At 42.5% G+C, this 21,438-nt stretch overlaps 1 protein-coding gene across 1 annotated transcript in view; it reads right to left on the reverse strand.

The window, feature by feature from the left end:
* Positions 1-21,438, reverse strand: part of LOC147689490 (vomeronasal type-2 receptor 26-like) — a 193,433-nt gene that overhangs the window by 55,039 nt on the left and 116,956 nt on the right. The window contains exon 2 of the mRNA XM_086942253.1: positions 19,728-19,851. Coding sequence (XP_086798379.1) covers positions 19,728-19,851 — 124 coding nt within the window. The remainder of the gene's footprint in view (positions 1-19,727; positions 19,852-21,438) is intronic.

Below are 21,438 nucleotides of genomic sequence, written 5' to 3' on the forward strand. Positions count from 1 at the left end.
TGGAAAGGGGAGAAGGTAGAGATTGTCTTGCCGCGTAGGTTTTCTCAGGATGTGCAGTAAGGCCCTTAAACGCGAAAATATATATTTTTTATTTTAAAAAAGTTGCGGGGTGCGCGCACCCGGTCGAGCACACCTATTTACAAGAGTGTGAAAATGGAGATAAATCAGAAGTTTGAGTGCTTAGATATAAGGTGGCTCTGAAAAGAGCCCTTGTGTTAATTGAGTTTTTTCTGCATTTATAAGTAAGTACCGATGCAGAGCCTGATGTTGCAGAGGAAGATTCTGTTTCCCTCATCCGTGAAATGAACACCATCTCTCCTATAGATGTCTTGCATGTGGTAACGCAAGTTGTTGTGGTAAATAGAACCCATGCTATAATCTCTGAGGAAAGCAGAAACAGATTTATTTACATGTCTCCTTGCTTTCTCAATTTGTGCACAATGTTGATTGGACCAATTCCATTTCTGTCTTTGACATATATAGGAATATACCAAGGCAGTTCGAGGAAAAAGTGTCATCAATTGTCGAAAGGTGTCTTTTAGAAGCATTTCCAGACCTACCCCAGTCAATGTGCCTAGATCGTTCCCACCACAGTGCACAATTATAAGGTCTGGTTCTGGGAGATGCATAAAAGTTTTCACCAATGGTATTAATTGGTGACATCTCAAACCTCTTTGGCCTGTCCACGTTATCTGCACCTTGGGTAAATCAAGGTTGGAAATTCGTCTGTTTGCTAAATATTTTCCACTCCAGTGGAAAATATGCAGCAAACAGACGAATTTAGCTGTGTCCTAAAAGCCAAACCTTCATTTTCAAGGCCGATGCACTGGAGGGAAAACAGTGTTCTTAGTTTGCTGTAGAACATTGAGATATGAACTTTTGACCTGTGCCTTCAGCCAGGTGCAGAATGAGGTGTTACCATGGAAACAGCCAGAGAAGGCAGTGGATGATGGGTGACTTTTATGTGACATTGAAAATATTGTGAGGAGAACCAACTGAAATGTAAATTTGAATACAAAATTTTGCGGGAGGAAATAGGATTGGCTGAAGAGACATATATGAGTCTGTATTGACTGGATATCTGTGCCATTGAATAGAGATATTCTGTCTAGTCTTTGCAAGCAGTGAAAAGATAGGTAGTGCGGACCTTTGTCCCCCTTTTTGTAATCTGTCATGCCTATCTTCTCCCCACTGATTGGTAATTGGTTCTACCCGGACCATTTATTAGAGGTAGCTCGCCCTGCCCCACCGTTGGCTCGTTGCCAGATTACAAATATACAACACTCCAACAAAGTAGTATGATTAAAACGCTTTAATAACTTATAGATATACACAACACTCCAACAAAGTAAACACACGTTAAAACACTCTTTTTAAACAACTATTTACATGGCAGCCTGCTGCAACATCCATCCCAAAGCATTCACAGTCCGCTTGACACTGTCCCTGTCCCTCCTTCCTCGGAGTAGAAACATTGGACTGCTTTGGGCTGTCTTTTAGTCGGCTTTGGGCTATAAAAAAGCCTACAAAATCCATCGGCCTGTGAGGCAGCATCAGTGGTGGACCGTTGTGCGAATAGGCCGGAGGCAACACGACGCGCCGAGATCCGGGCGGCACCGAGGTGGTGTCCAGCAAGTTGTTGCGCTGGTCTGGCCATCCTACAATGCTGCGCCAAAAGACGGCGTGGGGTGCCCTGGGGGGAGGTGACGCGAACGGGCCTCCCCGCCTCCCCAGGTGGAGGCTCCTCAATTGCAGTAGGGCACCCCTTAGTGGTTTACTCGCCGACCAGCTGAGAGGGCGCCCCTTATCGTTTCACTCGTCGACCAGCTGAGAGGGCGCCCCTTAGCGTTTCACTCTACGACCAGCTGCAGTGGGGCGACCCTTAGCGTTTCACTCTCCGACCAGCTGCAGTGGGGCGACCCTTAGCATTTCACTCGCCGACCAGCTGTAGCAGGACAGCCATTAGCGTCTCACCTGCCGGACGGCTGCACCAAGATTGCCGTTTACGTCCCACTCGAGTGGGCCCCCGCAGTTGGTTGGTCGGGGGACCCACTCCGGTGGCTGTGGTGGAGAACTGCTGCTGCTACAGGACTCTCAAAATTGCGGCCGGCTCTTCGGATTCGGGCCTGGTCCACTAAGTTGGCTCTGGGCTACCTTGGAACTCGGAAGCTTGCCTGCTCGGGCATGGGCCCCACCCTTGAAGACGTCCTCTCAGCTTTGCAGATTCTACAGGAGTCGTTGGCCCTCGACTCCCGCGGACTTCCGGTGGGGGCAACCGCCACTATTGCTCGATCATTGCACATTGACTTGTCTTTTCCCCGGGCGGCAGCCGCCTTGCCCCCATTTGGTGCCGTGAGAGAGGCTGATTCAGAGCATCGGCAGAGGAGCACGCCTGCTGCCCCGCTCTCCAAAAGGACCACGGCATCGCTGCGAGGTGGTGGTGCCCTCATGCTGACGCCAGCTTCTGTCTGAATTACCAGGAGACACTGCAGACTACCAACTCGAATCAGTTCCGGTGGAACCTCAGCGTGACCCGGTAGGGAAGACTTTGCTTTCCCCACCTTTGAATCACGGTTCATGCTGCCTGTTCTTACTATTGGCGTTAATGAAATTTTTGAACTGCCAAAAAGGGTTCTGGTCCGACCGCTAGTCATTGGAGACATTCGGACTATACCCTGGACCCGCCCGACCTTGCCCCAAAATGGCGCCGATGTAGGCGGGACTCACAACTCCCTATGATGTTCCGGTTACTTGGCACTGATGTTAAGAGAGATGTATGTGGTCTTATTGCACATGGCGGGCGGTGGGGGAGGGGAGGGTACTGACTGGGCATGCGAACAACCATATTGATGCTGGTCTTTTTATTATTGATCATTTTTATTGTTGCGTTAAAGTAGTGTTGCTCATGATACTCGACGCCTCTATTGCATCATATTCTTATACCACAGTGTAATCTCTCCTTACCTTGTGCGCTTCCAGTCTGCACCGTGGCCGGCCTATACGGTTGTAGGCCCGTATTTGTATACTGACATTTTCACAATAAAGGGTTTTCGAAGGAATTATGGAATCAGCGTCATAACAATCGTCTGGGTTGGTAAGGTTTTGAATAATGGCTGTTATTCCCAAACAATAGAAGACAGATAATGCAGACCCTTTGCTTGAATTTTGGATTGATTGAAATTTGTATCCGTCACGCCTGTGTTTTTCCAGAGGTGTTAGAAAATGGTTGACTGTAGCTTAAGGTATCTGCCGAATATAAGGTATGGTATTTTGTCCAATAATTTACGACTAACTGAGAAACAAATACACAAAGGGGGGAGGATATGGTACACAGAAAATGATGCGAAAGGGATAGTCGAGATCTGTCGTGTCATACGTTCCTGCAGCTAGTCTGGTACGTGGTAAGTAGAACTTTTTCGTGTTTATGTGCACTGATATGCTTTGAATGCTGCGCCCCCCCCCTTCTTTTCTCTTCAGTAGGTCGCGCCCTATAGGCGATGTCCATTTGTTCACAACTGGTGCCGAGAGTGCGCGCACCGGGTCGCGCACAAAAGTTAAAAAGGCTATTTCTATTTACAGACAAATTTCAATACGTTGAAAATAAGGCAAGGTAGAGACTTTCAAATTCAGTACCGCTTTACAAGGAGTCTCTATAGAACCTGAACAGTCAAGAAAACGGTTTTGTTTCCGAAACAAATATTGCCAGAACTTTATTGACAAAAGTATAGGTTGCATTCACGATATAGTTCTGAATTAGCATTTAAAAAACCTATGAAATTCACTGAAAAAACCATAGGTTTTACACACGTTATAGTTAGGAAGTAGCATTTAAAAAACCTATGAAATTCACTGAAAAAACCATAGGTTTGACACATGTTATAGTTAGCTGGACATTTCACTCATATAAAACCAATGAAATTCCCCGTTATAGTTACTTCAGCTAACTATAACTCGCGCGCTCGCAATGCACTGCTCATGATGTTACATATTACATCACTCATCACATGGTTAGTGACATCACTCTTGACATCACTGATAATATCTAACATCTCACATATGCTGCATACAACATATAGGAATAGTATGTCACTGATTCGTGCATGTATGCAATATGTAAAATCTCCTAATGTAGCATATTAACACTTAGATACTGAGACACTCTTGGTAATAATAAAGAAACAATAAACTATATAGATATAATGTATCAGTGATATAGCTACTCATCAATACATTCAGCCACTAAAATAGAAACTGATAGACTGACACAGATATGTATATATTTAAATATTACTCAGTAACCCATGTACTCATTAAGATATATTTAATCACTCAGTTATAGAATCTATTTTTCACCAAAAAACTAACCGTTTATACACTTATATACTACATTTTTGTTCAAGCAACTTTCAGATCTACATATATAAAAATATATGTAATTTTAAAACAAACTCATTTAATAGATGATGTCATGAGTGATGTGATGTGTAACATCATCAGCAGTGGATTGCGGGCGCGCGAGCTATAGTTAGCTGAAGTAACTATAACGGGGAATTTCATTGGTTTTATATGAGTGAAATGTCCAGCTAACTATAACATGTGTCAAACCTATGGTTTTTTCAGTGAATATATATATATATATATATATATATTCACAGAAAAAACCATAGGTTATAGACCATATATAGTTAGGAATTTGCATTTACAAAACCTTGAAAATTCACTGAAAAAACCATAGGTTATAGACCATATATAGTTAGGGATTAGCATTTAAAAAACCTTATTTTATTTGCACAAAACCATTGAAATTCCATATATAGTTAGTTGCACTAACTATATATCGCGGACCCGCAATCCACTGCTAATGATGTCACATATTACATCATTCATGACATGGTCAGTGACATCACTGATGACATCACTGATGACATCTCAAATGACATCACTGATGACATCACTGATGACATCTCAAATGACATCACTGATGACATCACTGACATCTCATATGACATTACTGATTACATCACTGATGATATCATTTATGTGATAATACATCTTCAGACTCTAATATAACCTTTGATACACTCAGTGTAAACAGGCACTCACAGACTGTCACACATCCATGGAGTTACTCACACACCTATTCAGTCATGCAAAGAATCAATCACATCTCCATTTCCTTAACTATACAGTTATACACACCTTACTTATTCAAACATATACTAACACATATTTACTCTCTTATACAATCCTTGATACAAGTTCACAATGATTCATACAGCCACTCTCACATTCACTGACTCTTATGTTCAGTTATTTATATATGTCAACTCTCACATGGAGTGTGTTTTACATATGTACTTACTTTGACATGTAGAACTGAGATATCCATTCACTCACCAATATACTCATGCACACAGTCAACTGTCCATACAGCTGTTTCTACATGCACTTTTGAACCCATACACCTAGGGAATCAACCGCTCACACATCTATGCACAGAGTTATACACCTCCCAGCCACCCACACACACACTCAGTCTCCCATACAAATACTTGGGCAACCATTCAATAAACCATATAGTTACTGATATAGCTACTGATTTAAACATGCAGCAGTTTACAGAAGAACATAAATATTGATTGCCAAATTAAGACACTTTAATCACTAACCCATGCACTCAGTGAGACACATTTAATCATTCTCTCATACAGTCAGTCATGCACCTACTAAATCCTTCATCCAGACACTTATACATCCACTCATTCTTCAATATGTAAGACATATTTTAACTTTACAGAAACATACAGTCACTGGGTGTTGTCATCAGTGATGTCATCAGTGATGTCATTTGAGATGTCATCAGTGATGTCATCAGTGATGTCACTGACCATGTCATGAATGATGTAATATGTGACATCATTAGCAGTGGATTGCGGGTCCGCGATATATAGTTAGTGCAACTAACTATATATGGAATTTCAATGGTTTTGTGCAAATAAAATAAGGTTTTTTAAATGCTAATCCCTAACTATATATGGTCTATAACCTATGGTTTTTTCAGTGAATTTTCAAGGTTTTGTAAATGCAAATTCCTAACTATATATGGTCTATAACCTATGGTTTTTTCTGTGAATTTCATTGGTTTTTTAAAAGCTAATATCTATAGCTGTAAAATATATTCTTTATTAAGTGACGTATCACGTAGCCCGTGAGATGCCTCATGATGCATCGCATAACCGTGACGTATCGTCTCTGCAGCGCAAACCAAACCCAAAACGTAAGCGCGCCAGAACACGCTTAAAGATATATATATATTTTTTTAACCTTAATTAGACAAAATCCACACGTGCACATATCACAAACGTTCAAAAAACACAATATGTCGGACTCCCGTTCCGCTGCCGGTTAGCTGCCCGGTTAACGTACCAGGAAGCACCTTTACCGCGAAAAATCGCAAATTTTTTTTTTCACCCCCCAGGGAACTTTAATAGCCCCCTCATCAATCCTAGGGGTTCAGGAGGGGTCTGCCTTACCCCTTTCATTCATTTACACCTTTTTTTTTTCCACCTCTTGTCTCTCGATCCCACAGAGAGACAAGATGGCGGCCGCTCCAGACTGTTTACAATGATAACAGCCAATCAGCTTCTCCTCAGACTCCCGTTACACTGCCGATTAGCTTCCCGGTAGCTGCCCGGTTAGCTGCCCAGTTCGCGTACCAAGACGCGTCTCTACGGCGAAAAAATCAGATTTTTTTGTTTGTTTTTTTTTGGCCCCACGTGGCTTTATAATATCCCCCTCATCAATCCTAGGGGGTCAGAAGGGGTCTACCTTGCCCTCTTTCCTTCATTTCCCCCTTTGTTTTGGCCTCCTCTTGTCTCTCGATCCTACCGAGAGACAAGATGGCGGCCGCTCCGGACTGTTTACAATATTGACAGCCAATCAGCTACTCCTCAGACTCCCGTTACACTGCCGGTTAGCTTCCCGGTTAGCTGCCCGGTTAGCTGCCCGGTTCGCGTACCAAGACGCGTCTTTACGGCGAAAAAATCGGATTTTTTTTTTTTTTTGGGTTACACTGCCGGTTAGCTTCCCGGTTAGCTGCCCGGTTAGCTGCCCGGTTCGCGTACCAAGACGCGTCTCTACGGCGAAAAAATCGTTTTTTTTTTTTTTTTTTTTTTGGGTTACACTGCCGGTTAGCTTCCCGGTTAGCTGCCCGGTTAGCTGCCTGGTTCGCGAACCAAGACGCGTCTCTACGGCGAAAAAATCAGAATTTTTTTTTTTTTTTTTTTGGGTTACACTGACGGTTAGCTTCCCGGTTAGCTGCCCGGTTAGCTGCCCGGTTCGCGAACCAAGACGCGTCTCTACGGCGAAAAAATCGGATTTTTTTTTTTTGGGCCCGGCGTGGCTCTATAATATCCCCCTCATCAATCCTAGGGGGTCAGAAGGGGTCTACCTTGCCCCCTTTCCTTCATTTCCCCCTTTGTTTTGGCCTCCTCTTGTCTCTCGATCCTACCGAGAGACAAGATGGCGGCCGCACCGGACTGTTTAGAATGTTGACAGACACCGGAGAGCCAATCAGCTTCGCTTCGCAAAGTTCCGATACGCGAAAAGTTCGCGAACCGGAGCGCTGCCCGGAGCGCTGTTACAGATATATATCTTGATTTAAACGTTAATTTCTCAAAATCCACTGAAGCACATATATTGAGACCTAGCAAAGGCACATCGGGCTAACAGTCTCTACAATTTTGCCAAGTTTCGTGCAAATCCATTCAGCCGTTCGAGCTAAAAGTGAGTCCAACCGCCCTATGGAAAACTCAATGTTAAAAACGCGTTTTGGGACCCCCCTTTTTTCTCAGCCCCCCCTTGACAAAACCCCCCCAAATTTCCAGGAGCTGCTCAGAAACAAAATGTGCCATTTTCCTGAAAATGTCAGCCGGTCCGTCCACAAACGCCAAAGTTATTAGACATAGCATTTTCAGAAATCCCATAGGGAAAAAATCCTAACTATATATACCTACTGGCGACCGCCAGTAGGTAATATATATATATATATATATATATATATATATATATATATATATATATATATATATATATATATATATATATTCACTGAAAAAACCATAGGTTTCACACCAGTTATAGTTAGGAATTAGCATTTAAAAAACCTATTAAATTCACTGAAAAAACCATAGGTTTCACACCAGTTATAGTTAGCTGGAAATTTTACTGATATAAAACCATTGAAATTCCCACGTTATAGTTAGATGGACTCACTATAACTTGCGCGTGCAATGCACTGCTGATGACATCACATATTACATCACTCATGACATGGTCAGTGACATCACTCATGACATCACTGATGACACCATCCAGTGAATGTGTGTCTTTCTGAAAAATAAATATATTTTATATATGTATATGTAAAAGTTGATGGAAGAATAAATGTTTAAATAAGTGTCTAAATGGATGGTTTTTAAAAATTGATTGGTTAACTGGCTTAATAAGACATCATCAGCAGTGCATTGCACGCGCAAGTTATAGTGAGTCCATCTAACTATAACGTGGGAATTTCAATGGTTTTATATCAGTAAAATTTCCAGCTAACTATAACTGGTGTGAAACCTATGGTTTTTTCAGTGAATTTAATAGGTTTTTTAAATGCTAATTCCTAACTATAACTGGTGTGAAACCTATGGTTTTTTCAGTGAATTTCATAGGTTTTTTAAATGCTAATTCCTAACTATAACTGGTGTGAAACCTATGGTTTTTTCAGTGAATTTCATAGTTATTTAAATGCTAATTCCTTTGTATATCGAGTTTCTAACCTTTTTTTTTTTTACAATTTGCTGTTTTTTTTTAAGTATTCATTTTTTTTATAATTTTTTTCTTTTGCGCTCTGGGTGCGCGCTCCGGGAAGCTTTCAGCTAAGCTCTCCTGTAAGCTTCTCCGAGAGCTCATCTGAAAGCGCACCCAGAGCGCAACTGTCGTTCGTGAAAAAAAAATATGAATGAAAAGTTAATAATAATGCAAAACATTTCGTACCATACAAATAAAATTTGTTTTTTTTAATATGGAAAATGATTATGCATTTCTATTAAAGATTGATGACGTCACTTCTGCGCGCAACGTACGTGCCCTCGGAAGCGCCTACGTGCGCGGCGCCTAAACGCACGCAAAAGCGCCTACGATCGCGCCACGTTTGCGCCCCGGAAGCGCCTACGATCGCGCTGCGTAAACGCACCCGGAAGTGCACCTGAGCGCGCAGCGTAAACGCGTCGGGTCATGTGACCCTAAAATAACACTTTTCATTGGTTGCTAACAGTTTTTTTTTACAATGAATGAAATCCCCACCCATTTCCTTCACTTCTTCTTTCACTTTTGTGACTGAAAGACCTGCCTTTTTTGCTGCTCCATATTCCTGGATTCATCATGGCTGCCAGACCATCCAGCAGTGAAGATGACTCCAATGATTTCATTGATGAAGAGCCTCCTACCCCAAAGGTGAAGGGACATTTCATCTGGAAATTTTTTAAGTTTCCAGCAGACCAGAAAAAGGTGAATGCACCAAAAGTAGAGTGCAGGATCTGCAAAAAGGTCCTGTCACGGGGTAACCCCCTAAAAAAATACTCTTTTGGCAACTTCACCATGATTCGCCATGTGGAGACCAGGCACCCCCAGAATTTTGCCCGGGAAAGTGTCAGGGCTCTGGCACAGGAGGTTCCTAGAGATGGGGCCTCTACATCAACAGGAGGAGCAACTTCTTCCAGAAGAGAACAATCTCAGGGGCAGGTAGCAAACATTCAACCTGCATTCAACCATGGGGTCGTCAGATGCAGATACTGCAATCAACTCCTCACCTATGGGGAGCAAAGTGTCCTGCTCATGGTTCGGGCATTAGAGAACCATCACTGCCCTTCCCACCCCTAATTTTTTTCTTTTCTTTTTGCTCCTGTTGAGCAGTTTCTATTCCCTGTTTTTGTTCCTCTTCAGTTAAAAGAAGAAAACCAAAAGTTCTTTTCAGAACTACCTCCAATTCTCATCAAAGAGCTATAATCTTAAAAAATGAAGAGTAAGTGAAATATAGTGCATTGATAATTGAAAGGAGAATGAGTAAGAAAGAACAGAAAGGTATGAGAGGTGAAAGGAAGTGAAGTAGGAGGACTGAAAGAAGGTGAGTGTTAGAAAAGAAAGTTATGACACAGTGAATAAACTGGAGGCCTCATTTCTGAAAAGTGACGCATCGCTACGTGAAAATAGCGATGCGTCACTTATCTGGACGCACTCCTTATGACATTCCACATATGTCATATTTAATATATGACTAATCAATTCGCAAGGAGTTACAGATATGTCAGTATTTCTGACATATCTGTAAACACAAAAGTAACGCATTGCAGGAGTGCGTCACAAAAGTGACGCAACTCCAGTAATGTGTCCTTTCACATGGAAAAAGCACCATGTGAAAGGTTTGCTGTGAAGCAGGCGCAAGATTTTGGCGCAACTGCATCCTAAAAGTGACGCACTGCGTCATTATTACCAAGCTTTTTGCAAGGAACACCCCCTCTGCATGCATTATACCTGACACTATTTTTTAAAAAGTGACGCATCTAGGTACATGGGTCACTTTTTAAAACTCTGCGCCATATTGTATCTGCATCAGGTATAATGTATGCAGAGGGGGCAATCCCTCGCAAAAAGCTTGGTAATAACAACGTACTGAAATCTATGAGATTTCCCTGCGTCACTTTTAGGATGCTATTGCGTCAAAATTTTGCGCCGGCCTCGCATCACTTTTATGTTTACACATATGTCAGAAATACTGACGTATCTGTAACTCCTTGCAACATGATTCGTCATACATTAAATATGACACATCTGGAATGTCATAAGGACTGTGTACAGAAAAGTGACGCATCACACCAGCAGTGTAATAAAATGTGCCTCGTTGCACTATATTTAAAGGATGCAACAGCATCCTAAAAGTGACGCAGTGAAATCTCAAACATTTCACTGCGTCGCTATTACAAAGCTTTTTGTGGGGGAACACCCCCTCTGCATGCATTATACCTCACGCAGATATAATGTGGCGCTTGATTTTAAAAAGTGACCCATCTACCTAGATACCTCACTTTTTAAATATAACGCAACGCAACACATTTTTTTACACTACTGGTGCAATGCGTCACTTTTCTGTGCGCACTCCTTATGACATTCCAAGTAACGCATTGCTGGAGTGCGTCACAAAAGTGACGCAACTCCAGTAATGTGTCCTTTCAAATGGGGAAAGCAGCATATGAAAGGTCTTGCCTCAGTCTAACACCTGCTGTAAAGCAGGCACAAGATTTTGACGCAACAGCATCCTAAAACTGACGCAGTGAAATCTCAAAGATTTCACTGCGTCGCTATTACAAAGCTTTTTGCGGGAGAACACCCCCTCTGCATACATTATACCTGACGCTATTTTTAAAAAGTGACGCATCTAGGTACATGGGTCACTTTTTAAAACTCTGCGCCATATTGTATCTGCAACATGATTCGTCATACATTAAATATGACACATCTGGAATGTCATAAGGAGTGCGCACAGAAAAGTGACGCATAACACCAGCAGTGTAATAAAATGTACCTCGTTGCACTATATTTAAAAAGTGACGCATCTAGATAGATGCGTCACTTTTTAAATATTGCATAACAATGCGCATTTTTTTACACCGCTGGTGCGTCACAAAAATTGACGCACAGGAAGCGCAAAACTAACAGCGCAAGGCCTTCATAAATATGGTCCTGGATTTTCCCCGTGCTTCCGGTGCGCGTACCATGCGCTTCCCCCGCGCAAAACGAAAAAAATTTTTTAATGCCCTGCAGGACCCTATTTTAGTCCCTACATCAAACCTAGGGGGTCAGAGGGGGTCTACTCTTCCCCCTTATGGTCATTTGCCCCTTTTTTTTTCAAACCCCTTGTGTCTCGATTTTACCGAGACACAAGATGGCGGCCGCTCCGCACTGTTTAGAATGTTTACAGACAACTGAGATCCAATCAGCTTCCTGCGCGCAAGTCGCGTGTCGCGCCTGGAGCGCACTCCCGTGCGCGCACGGGAGAGCGCCTATAGATATATATATTTTTTTGAACCTAAATTACTCAAAATCCACTGGAACACATATCTTGAGACATAGCAAAGGCACATCGGGCTACCAGTCCCTACAATTTTGCCAAGTTTGGTGGAAATCCATTCAGCCGTTCGGGCTAAAAGTGAAATCGACCGCCCTATGGAAATTAACATGGGGAAAACGTGTTTTGGGACCCCCCTTTTATCTCGGCCCCCGCTTGACGAATCCCCCCCAAACTTTCAGGGAAGGACCGGACCGCCATGAGACCATTTTCCTGAAAATTTCAGGCAGATTCGTCAACCGGCGCCAAAGTTATTCAAAATAGAATGTTGAGATTTAACATTGAAAATTATCCTAACTATAACTACCTACTGGCGACCGCCAGTAGGTAATATATATACATGTATATATATATATATATATAAATATTAAAAGTACATTAATTTATTTTACCAGCATTTCTGTATAGTGTTATTATAAGGCCCTGCCTCTATTACTTCTCTAGGAGTGTTGCAGTGCCAGTGGTTGGCTGTGCCTGGTGCTGGGAATACTCTAGGTTGGTGAATAGCAATGGCCTTACTCTTTTATGGGTTTATCTTTGTCCCTCCCAAAACCCATCCTTGAGCCTCCCTTAACTCCTCCTTAACCCTCTCTAGCCCCCTCTCTTTTTGTAGTAAGTATTCCCCATTTTCTAGTAATTGCTCCCTGCCCCTAATCCACATTTACAACAAAAACATAGATGTATGTTTATGGAGATCTCCTCCAACGAGAGAGAGGTCTCGGCATTTAAATATTAGGAGAGACAGAGACGTAGGTCTCTGTATGTAGGGTGGTGAATAGTATTTTATATTATGTGAGTAGTACTATTGTTTGTGCTACAAAATGCAGCTTGTGAATTGGCCTGAATTGACCTGAGTATCAACATCTTTGTCTGATCTTTGATCTTTTCCTTGGCCCTTCTGTCTCTCTTAGTTCATCTCTCCTCTTTGCTTGATACCGTAGGCGTTTTCTTCTCCCCCTCTTATTCAAACATCTGTGACTTTACACTTCACCTCTGTCTCCTGCTCATGTGTATAGATAGTCTAATGGGGAGTTTTGTGGCATAGGCAGCTTCAGATGAGATACAGAAGAGATAAATCATAGATGAAGAGAAAGACAGACAATGGAAAGAGAAGGAGAGCACAAAATAGAGAGACAGAGTAGCAGAATGCAAGGGAACCTAGGAGAATTGACAGAAGAAAGGGAAGACAACAGTGGATAGAGCAAACATAAGACCCAAATGGAGTCAAAGCAGTGTAGGAAGAGAGAGAGTACAAGGAAGGAAAAAGAGAGAAAGTGAAAACATGGTTAAGATGGATATAGACAGAGACAACTGGGGACAAGAGAAAGAGGGTAGGAGGGACAGAGTTTGATGGAGTAGAGAGACAGAGAGAGAGAGAAAGACCGACAGACTGACAAAGACAGACATCGAAGAAAAATGTGTTGCAAGGAGGGGACAGAAGGAATAAAGAGAGCACACTGCACAGAGAAAACAGAAAGGAAGACAGTGCGCTGTGCTGCCAGGAGAAGAGGGTCTAGTGAGAGATCCATTATCCTGAAAACTGAAGGAAAGGGGAGTGAAGGTCTTTCCGTGAGGGGTTGAAATAGGGCCGGCATCATCATTAGTGTTGCCTAGTGCAACAATCTTTGTTTGACATAGGTGAATGGGGACTCCCTGTGATACTTTAAGGTCTAGAGGAGGAAGTGACAGTCTATACCAAACAATGAGGGGAACCTCTATACTGACGTAAATTTCTTTACATCTGAGCATTAAAGTCTCTACAAGGTTACAATTACGATGCTGCATAAGAACAAGAGATAATTCATTAAGACATGGAATGCATATTTGATTTCTTTCATTTATTTTATATCTTTTGCATAACAAATTATTTTTTTCTTCATTTTCTAGTGATCATTTTATCAAAGTTACAAAAGAGTGACATGGTAACATATGTATATATAATTAAAAAATGCATGGTTGGATCATGTCCAAACACAACCCCCTAAGCAATACATATAAAATAACTTTCACTCATACCTTCATTCATACAAATTCAAACTTTCATACCCATTATTCTAACATTACTGACAATAACACAAAACAGTGAAAAAAAGTGAACAACATGTATCGTGTCCTCCGATAGACTCCTCAGAATATGGATTTACCCCGTTTTCTTATTTCTTCCTTTTTGTTTTGAGGGATAGCAGTTTTTAGTGCTCATTTCCTTTCCTTCTCCAGATTTTGATTTCTGATTTAAACTGAGGGTGTCTGATGCGTACGGCAAGAAATAAGATAACGGGGTCTAGCCATATTCTGAGGAGTCTACCGGAGGACACGATACATGTTGTTCACTTTTTTTCACTGTTTTGTGTTATTGTCAGTAATGTTAGAATAATGGGTATGAAAGTCTGAATTTGTATGAATGAAGGTATGAGTGAAAGTTATTTTATATATATTGCTTAGGGGTTTGTGTTTAGACATGATCCAACCATGCATTTTTTAATATATATACATATGTTACCATGTCACTCTTTTGTAACTTTGATAAAATGATCACTAGAAAATGAAGAAAAAAATAATTTGTTATGCAAAAAATATAAAACAATCTTTGTTTGACCCCGCCATAACCTTATTCTTCATATATTCCCGCTCTGCCACCTGCCAATGGTGCTCCTATCCCTCCTTAGCCCCTAGGTGCCATGTATTTATTGTATAGCTCTAATGATCCCAATGTAGACTATCCTAGTGCTTTACATCATATACAGAGAACAAAAAAAGTGTGTAAAGCAAAGAATAGGACATGTCACTTAAAACGATAATGACTAAAATATTTAGGAGTCACGCGTCATCCACCATGGTAGGGTTGGAATGTAGTTCATTAGTAGGTGAAGGTAGGTACCTACCACTAGTAATAAGTCCACAATAACAATATAAGGTTCAATCAAGGTCTGGAGAAATAATCCCCTTGCTCAACCCTTATAAGAAGAAGTGTGGCTCAGTGGTTAGAGGCGGCAGACCTGGAAGCTGAGATCGGTCCTGGACCAGGGTTCAATTCCCCGCCTCGGCGGGTCTTGGGCTCAAAATATTCCACGGACTCGATAATACTCGCTCCGGTGCCTACTCGACTCACGGGTTCACACTCTGCGACTCTGGGCAATAGCTTGCTTAATCTCCACAACGGCCCCTCGCGGCAGGATGCCTGGCTTTCACCTTGTGGATACCCTGCCGGGGGTAATCTCACAGGGGAATACCAGGACGGGTTCCCTAAGCAAGTGCTTAGATACCGACCTCGCTTGGTGATTTGCGCTATATAAATACATGTACATTTACATACATTTACATTTACATAAGCTGGCTATGAGCATGCAGGCCTTACGTTGGCGATAGGTTTGTTAAGCATTTAAAAACACCAATATGTTAAATAAGTAAGAGACAACACACAAGAAAAACCCACACCAATTTATAAAAATTGGGAAATTATGTTATGATTAAAATGACACCAAGACAACAAAAACCCAATGTGGGGAACCAGAGACATTGATTTTTAAAGAATAAGCTATTTCTAATGCCTAAACGCTAAAAGCACCACTTTGGGACTTCTGGTTGTGATTAACCGGTGCAAAGTCAAAGTTTCTGGACTGACACTTAGCAGTAGGACCATGTCAAGTTTTTACCTTCTGACTACGCCACTTTTTTTGAGCTTTCTCTCTTGAGGTCAAGCAAGGAACCTTGTCAGGCAGGGTTTTGAGTTAATGACAGAAGTTTGGCTCACTGCGATGCCTAAGTCATCTCCTGGAAGTCTTGCCAGCAACAAAAAGCTCCAGAGATTCAGCAGGGCAATTGTGAATATCAGGCTGGGTTGTAATTCAACGTCTCTGGCTTAACTCCCGTTGATGGGTGGGTCACCATCATGGTTATTTTTACCAAAAATTCTCTAACCTTCTCCAAACTTCTGGACATTTTTCCAGAATTAACTTTTGGGTTACTGAAGTGTAGAAACACCAATCCAAGGTTCCAGAAGCTCTGAGTTGCTCCATGGGTTGTTGTTACTATGTGTCCCACAATGAACCTGGACAAATCCTCTAAAGTCCAGCTGAAGGTTATCAGCTGGTTTCTTCTTGCTCGAGATGATACACGTGGAGCTCTTTTAACATGTTGCTTTCAGGGAGTCCACTCCTTCTCTTTTTAAGGCAAGGCAAAGACCTTAAATCTATAGTTCCAAAAGTGTGCAGCAGGTGCAGTCATTCAGAGTGCAGTCCTCTTGGGGCAGACCAGGGTCCTCTTTTATGAAAAGTGACGCATCGCTGCGTGAAAACAGCGATGCATCACTTTTCATTGCGCCCTCCTTGCGACACTAATGATGCGTCATATTTACAGTATGACGCATCATGTAGCAAGGAGTTACAGATACGTCAGTATTTCTGACGTATCTGTAAGCGCAAAAGTGACGCATTGCTGGAGTGTGTCACAAAAGTGAGGCAACTCCAGCAATGCGTCCTTTCACATGGTGCAAATCCCATGTGAAAGGGCCTGCATCAGTCTTACACCTGCTGTGAGACAGGCGCAAGATTTTGACGCAATGGCGTCCTAGAAGTGACGCAGTGAAATCTCATAGATTTCACTGCGTCACTTCTATGACCCTTTCTTGCATCAATACGCCCCCCTGCATACATTTTACCTGGTGCAGGTATAATGTGGCGAAGGGGTTTACAAAGTGATGCATCTAATTAGATGCGTCACTTTGTAAATATGGGGCAACAAGGTGCATTTTTTACGCCACTAGTGCGTCACAAAAAGTGACGCACCAGCGGTGTAAAAGTGATGCACAGCCTCATAAATGACGCCCCAGACTTCCAGCGGGTCAGTCCTTCTTCTTGTAGTTTTAAGCAGGGATCTAAGTTGCTGGGCAGCTCTCCCATATGTATCCAGTGTCCATGGGTGATAAGCATCAGGGCACCCTTGCAGGGTGCCACCCTCAGGTATGATCACTTCCTCCAATGTGAGAGTTATTCTTAATCCAGAAACACTATTTCATAAAAATCCAAAATGGAGAAGTATCTCTGGAGGTTAATATCAGACTAAGTCAAACCACTGATACGGCTATGTTCCTTAACACTTCCATTCAAGCCCCTCTGCTAATTCAATTACTGGGGCTCCTGTCTGGCTTGGGGTGCAGAAAGTGAGGGTGAGCTTGTGCCCTGTCGTAACTGTCATTCACTCTTTAAAGACCAATTTAGCTACTCCACGCCCACCCTGCCTTTTGCTCGGCAACTTGCAGATCTCCGACGACCCGATGCCCTTTGTCCCAGCTCAGGCCACTTCACACCTCATCAGAGCAATATGGACCAGCCTGTCAAAGGCTGGCCAATCAGGAGAGACTGCTGGAAGGATGGCGAATCAGGAGAGACTGCTGGAAGGCTGGCCAATCATGAGAGACTGCTGGAAGGCTGACTTGTTAGTACATCATAAAACATAGTTCTATAACTTAATGTTCTGTGAAAGTTATATTGAATCTAACCATGGCAAGTTGTTGGATTTATTCTAATGATCATTTTAATATTTGAAGTACATTATTAGCTGGCTTCTATGTAAATGTAAATGTATTTGCATTTATATAGCGCACTACTTACCCGTAGGGTCCCAAGGCGCTTCGACCGCTGCGAAACCCTTCCTGGCTTCCCTGAGAGATGGTCCCTTAATGGGTATCTCCAGGGTGAGACCAGGCATCCCCTGCGGTCTGGTGGGGCCGTTAGTGAAGATGAGGCAAGCTAATGCCCAGAGTTGCCGAGTGTGATCGCTGATCAGAGTGGGCACCGAGGCGAGAGAATTATCAAGTTCGCTGACCCTGGTCCAGAAACCTGCCGCGCCGTGAATCGAACCCTGGTCCCGGGCCGTCCTCTGCTCTCGGGTCTGCCGCCTCTAACCAGTGAGCCACACTACTTCTATCAATAGTTATAATTTATTAAATTATTCCTATGTTAGCCTTTGGAGCCCATGTGCTACAATGGGAAACTATGCAGTTACTCTTACACCTGGGCATAGAAAACATCCCTTATATAATGTTCATGTTTATATTTGCAAGACACCCTATCCCTGGGGCACCTAGGGGTGACACAGACTACTGGCCCTGGGTTTGGTTCTCATGGCCCCGGGCGTAATCAGAGTGACTTACCACCAGTGTCAATCAAACAATGGGGCTGATCGGGGTAAAAAGGATGAATTTCTCACAGGTAGGCATTACATTTTACAGTGCTTGCCATGGAGAAACGAAGGGGCACTAAGATATGATGCTGTTGCTCTCTCCTCCAGTGTTTGCATACTTTAGGCAACCTTGCACTAATGCACACACACTTGGACCATGGTGCAAGGGAGTTCAGGTGATTTCAAACTTAGGTTTTATCCTGGAAGGGTGCCCTTCCAGCATAAAATTATATATTTGACGTATGTGCAACCCTTTACCACTTTGTATGTGAGTTGTACTGTGCAGCACGTATGTAAAGTTTGAAAGGTTTGGAGAAAAGAAATCCTTCTTTAAACTTCATGTCTGTTTCATGGATGCATAATTTGTTTATGTCAATCCCTCCATACCAACGTTAGTAAATGGAAATCAAAATCTATGGGTGAGTGCAGGGGAAGGTCAATCTGCCACCCATGGTAAGTGCCCCAAAAATACTTTGCACCAGGTTTGCATCACTTTTCTGAAGCAAACTATGCACAGAGTCTTTGTAAACCTGGCCATAAATGTAATACATGATTGAGGATTCAAGCTAATAAAATCGCATTGCACCCCAAAGGATGCCTTTTTAGAATGTTGGAATAACAAAAGATTGGGAAGAAAAACAATAATGTTCTAAACTTCTGCCTTTCAATTTGCATGCAAGATGTTGAGGCCAGTTCATAGCTCAATGGGTTATATCTGAAGGATTGCCACTTTTGAACTCCAAGTACAGAAGGATCTATGTGATAAAAGCGATAACCCAGTAAGCTATCTACAGATAATGCTAATCTGTGATCTGCATGTCACATTTTGTGCATTGCAGCAGAAACATTAACCCTCTATGCTACTATATCATGAGTCAAAACTGTGATAGACAAATCTAAGATCCTCCCTCAATTGCATTTACCACCACAGTTGTCATTCTATTTGTAATAACCCCTGAAAATGCTGCCCACACAAATCTCTCTGCAGGATCCTCTTATCTCAGTTCAGTCTGCCATGCAGAGGGCACGTCCTTGACATTGGCACCTAGTGCCACTGTACCAGGGGCTGCACCTCAAAGCCATCATTGGGTTGGGAGAATGGAGAGGGAGAGGAGAGAGAATAAAAAAATAAAGGTGTGGTTTAATTGATGACCATGGACTAATTCTAGCTTTGACAGATCCTTAAATTATATGATCATTCTGTCCAAATAACTTTTTTCCCATGTGACTGACATGGTGAACATTTGTAAAGTAAATATTTAAAATGAAGAGGGTTATTTTCCAAGGTAACTCACACTCATGAGCAAATTGAACATCTTCTCATTTGGGCCTTTGAAAAGAATCATTGGTTGTCAAGCAGCGCTTTACCACTTACCGCTCTTGTTGGTAATCTCTCCTTCTGGGCAGAGGGTGCAGTCATAGCAACAGACAGGTTTCTCCTTGATAGGGACCTTCCTGTATCCAGGAGGACAACTCTCACTGCACAGAGAGGTTGGGATCTGGAGAGGAAGAGATGGAGATGTGTGAGACATCAACAGGGAAAGAAGCAAAGGGGACATGCAACATTATCACACATCCTGCGGACTGAGAAAGAATTTGTATAGTTTGTCATGTGAGAGATCAGAGTAGAAAGAAATAAGGGGCTGATGTCATAGGTTCAGTGGGAGCGATTGAGGGAGTGAAAGAGGTGGGAGCATGTACTTGCATCAGTGTGAGGGATCTAGGGAGTGAGAGATGTAGGGCACATGTGATAACATCAGTGTGAGGGAACCAGTGAGGTAGAGATGTGGGGCACATGTGGTTGCATCAGTGTGACAGATCCAGGGAGAAGAAGATGCAGGGCAGATGTGATCATTTAAGTGAGTGGATTCCAGAGAAGACGAGATGCATGGCATCTGTGGTGGTATCAGTGCAAGGGTTTACGGGAGGAAGGGATGCAGGGCAGATGCGATACCACCAGTGTGAGTGTCCAGAGAGAAAGAGATGTGAGGAAGATGTGATAACTCAGTGTGAGGTATCCAATGGCCAGAAAGCCAGGGGAGGTGTGATAATGTTAGTGTGAGAGATCCAGAAAGGAAGAGGTGTGGGGCAGATGAGATAACAACAGTGAAACAGAGAGGACATAGTTAAGGGCACTTGATATAACAGAGTCAGGGTCTTCATGGGGAACAAACACAGGGTACATGCCATATTATTACAGAGCCAGGAGGTCTGAGGACAACAGGTTAAAAGACAATACTAAGATACCTAGCATCCGAAGGAGGAGGAACGGGGATGTCAATATACAGACCTTTTTGAATGTGTAGGTGTAGTTTACATATACAGACCCTTATGAAGTGTAAAAATACTTTGGAAATTAGAGTTTCTTAAGAGTGAACATTCTTGTTTGAAGGGGTTGACAAGATTTTCCTGATCCATTTTTGCAATGGGAAAAATATTTTTGCATAGAGTAAATGAAAAAATGAGCAAGTACACTTTCACTTCCTCAGGATTTTTCTGATGAATGTATGTCACAATTTCTCATTCAAAGATGGGATTTCTACATTGATATTAGCAATAGTGCGACAATCACTTTCTGGATTACTGTGAACGTATTTTTGAATTCCAAAAATAATTAAAATCTTAATCAAAAGTTGGAGGAACCTGTAGAAGTAGTTTTACAATTTAATTCGTAACATCCACCTAATAAGTCCTTGGATGAGGAAGAGATGAAAGGGATCCCCCAAAGGTCTAGAGCCATCCTCAGCCACAGTGCTTGTGTGCTGAGGAGAAATCCAGGCTGTCCTGGCACCCACCCATATGGAGAACACTGGGGGCTCCCCCACGCCACCCCAAGACATGCCTCCAATGGGGGTGTCAGCGGCACTCAAATCCCCCTTCAGCATTCTGATGATGTCAGTGCGTGCATGGAGCACCAACATCATCAGATGGTGTCTGGAACATGCTGGAAGTGATTTTCTTTCAGTGCATTTTAGAGAGAGGTCTCCGTTTAGGTAAGCCCTTCTCGTGAGAGAGGAGTTTACTAGGCAGCCCTACATAGGGGGAAAGGAGAGAGTTTTTCCTTTCCTGCCATGTCTGTCTGTAGA

The sequence above is a fragment of the Lissotriton vulgaris genome, chromosome 10, assembly GCF_964263255.1.
Source record: "Lissotriton vulgaris chromosome 10, aLisVul1.2, whole genome shotgun sequence".
Classification (NCBI taxonomy): domain Eukaryota; kingdom Metazoa; phylum Chordata; class Amphibia; order Caudata; family Salamandridae; genus Lissotriton; species Lissotriton vulgaris.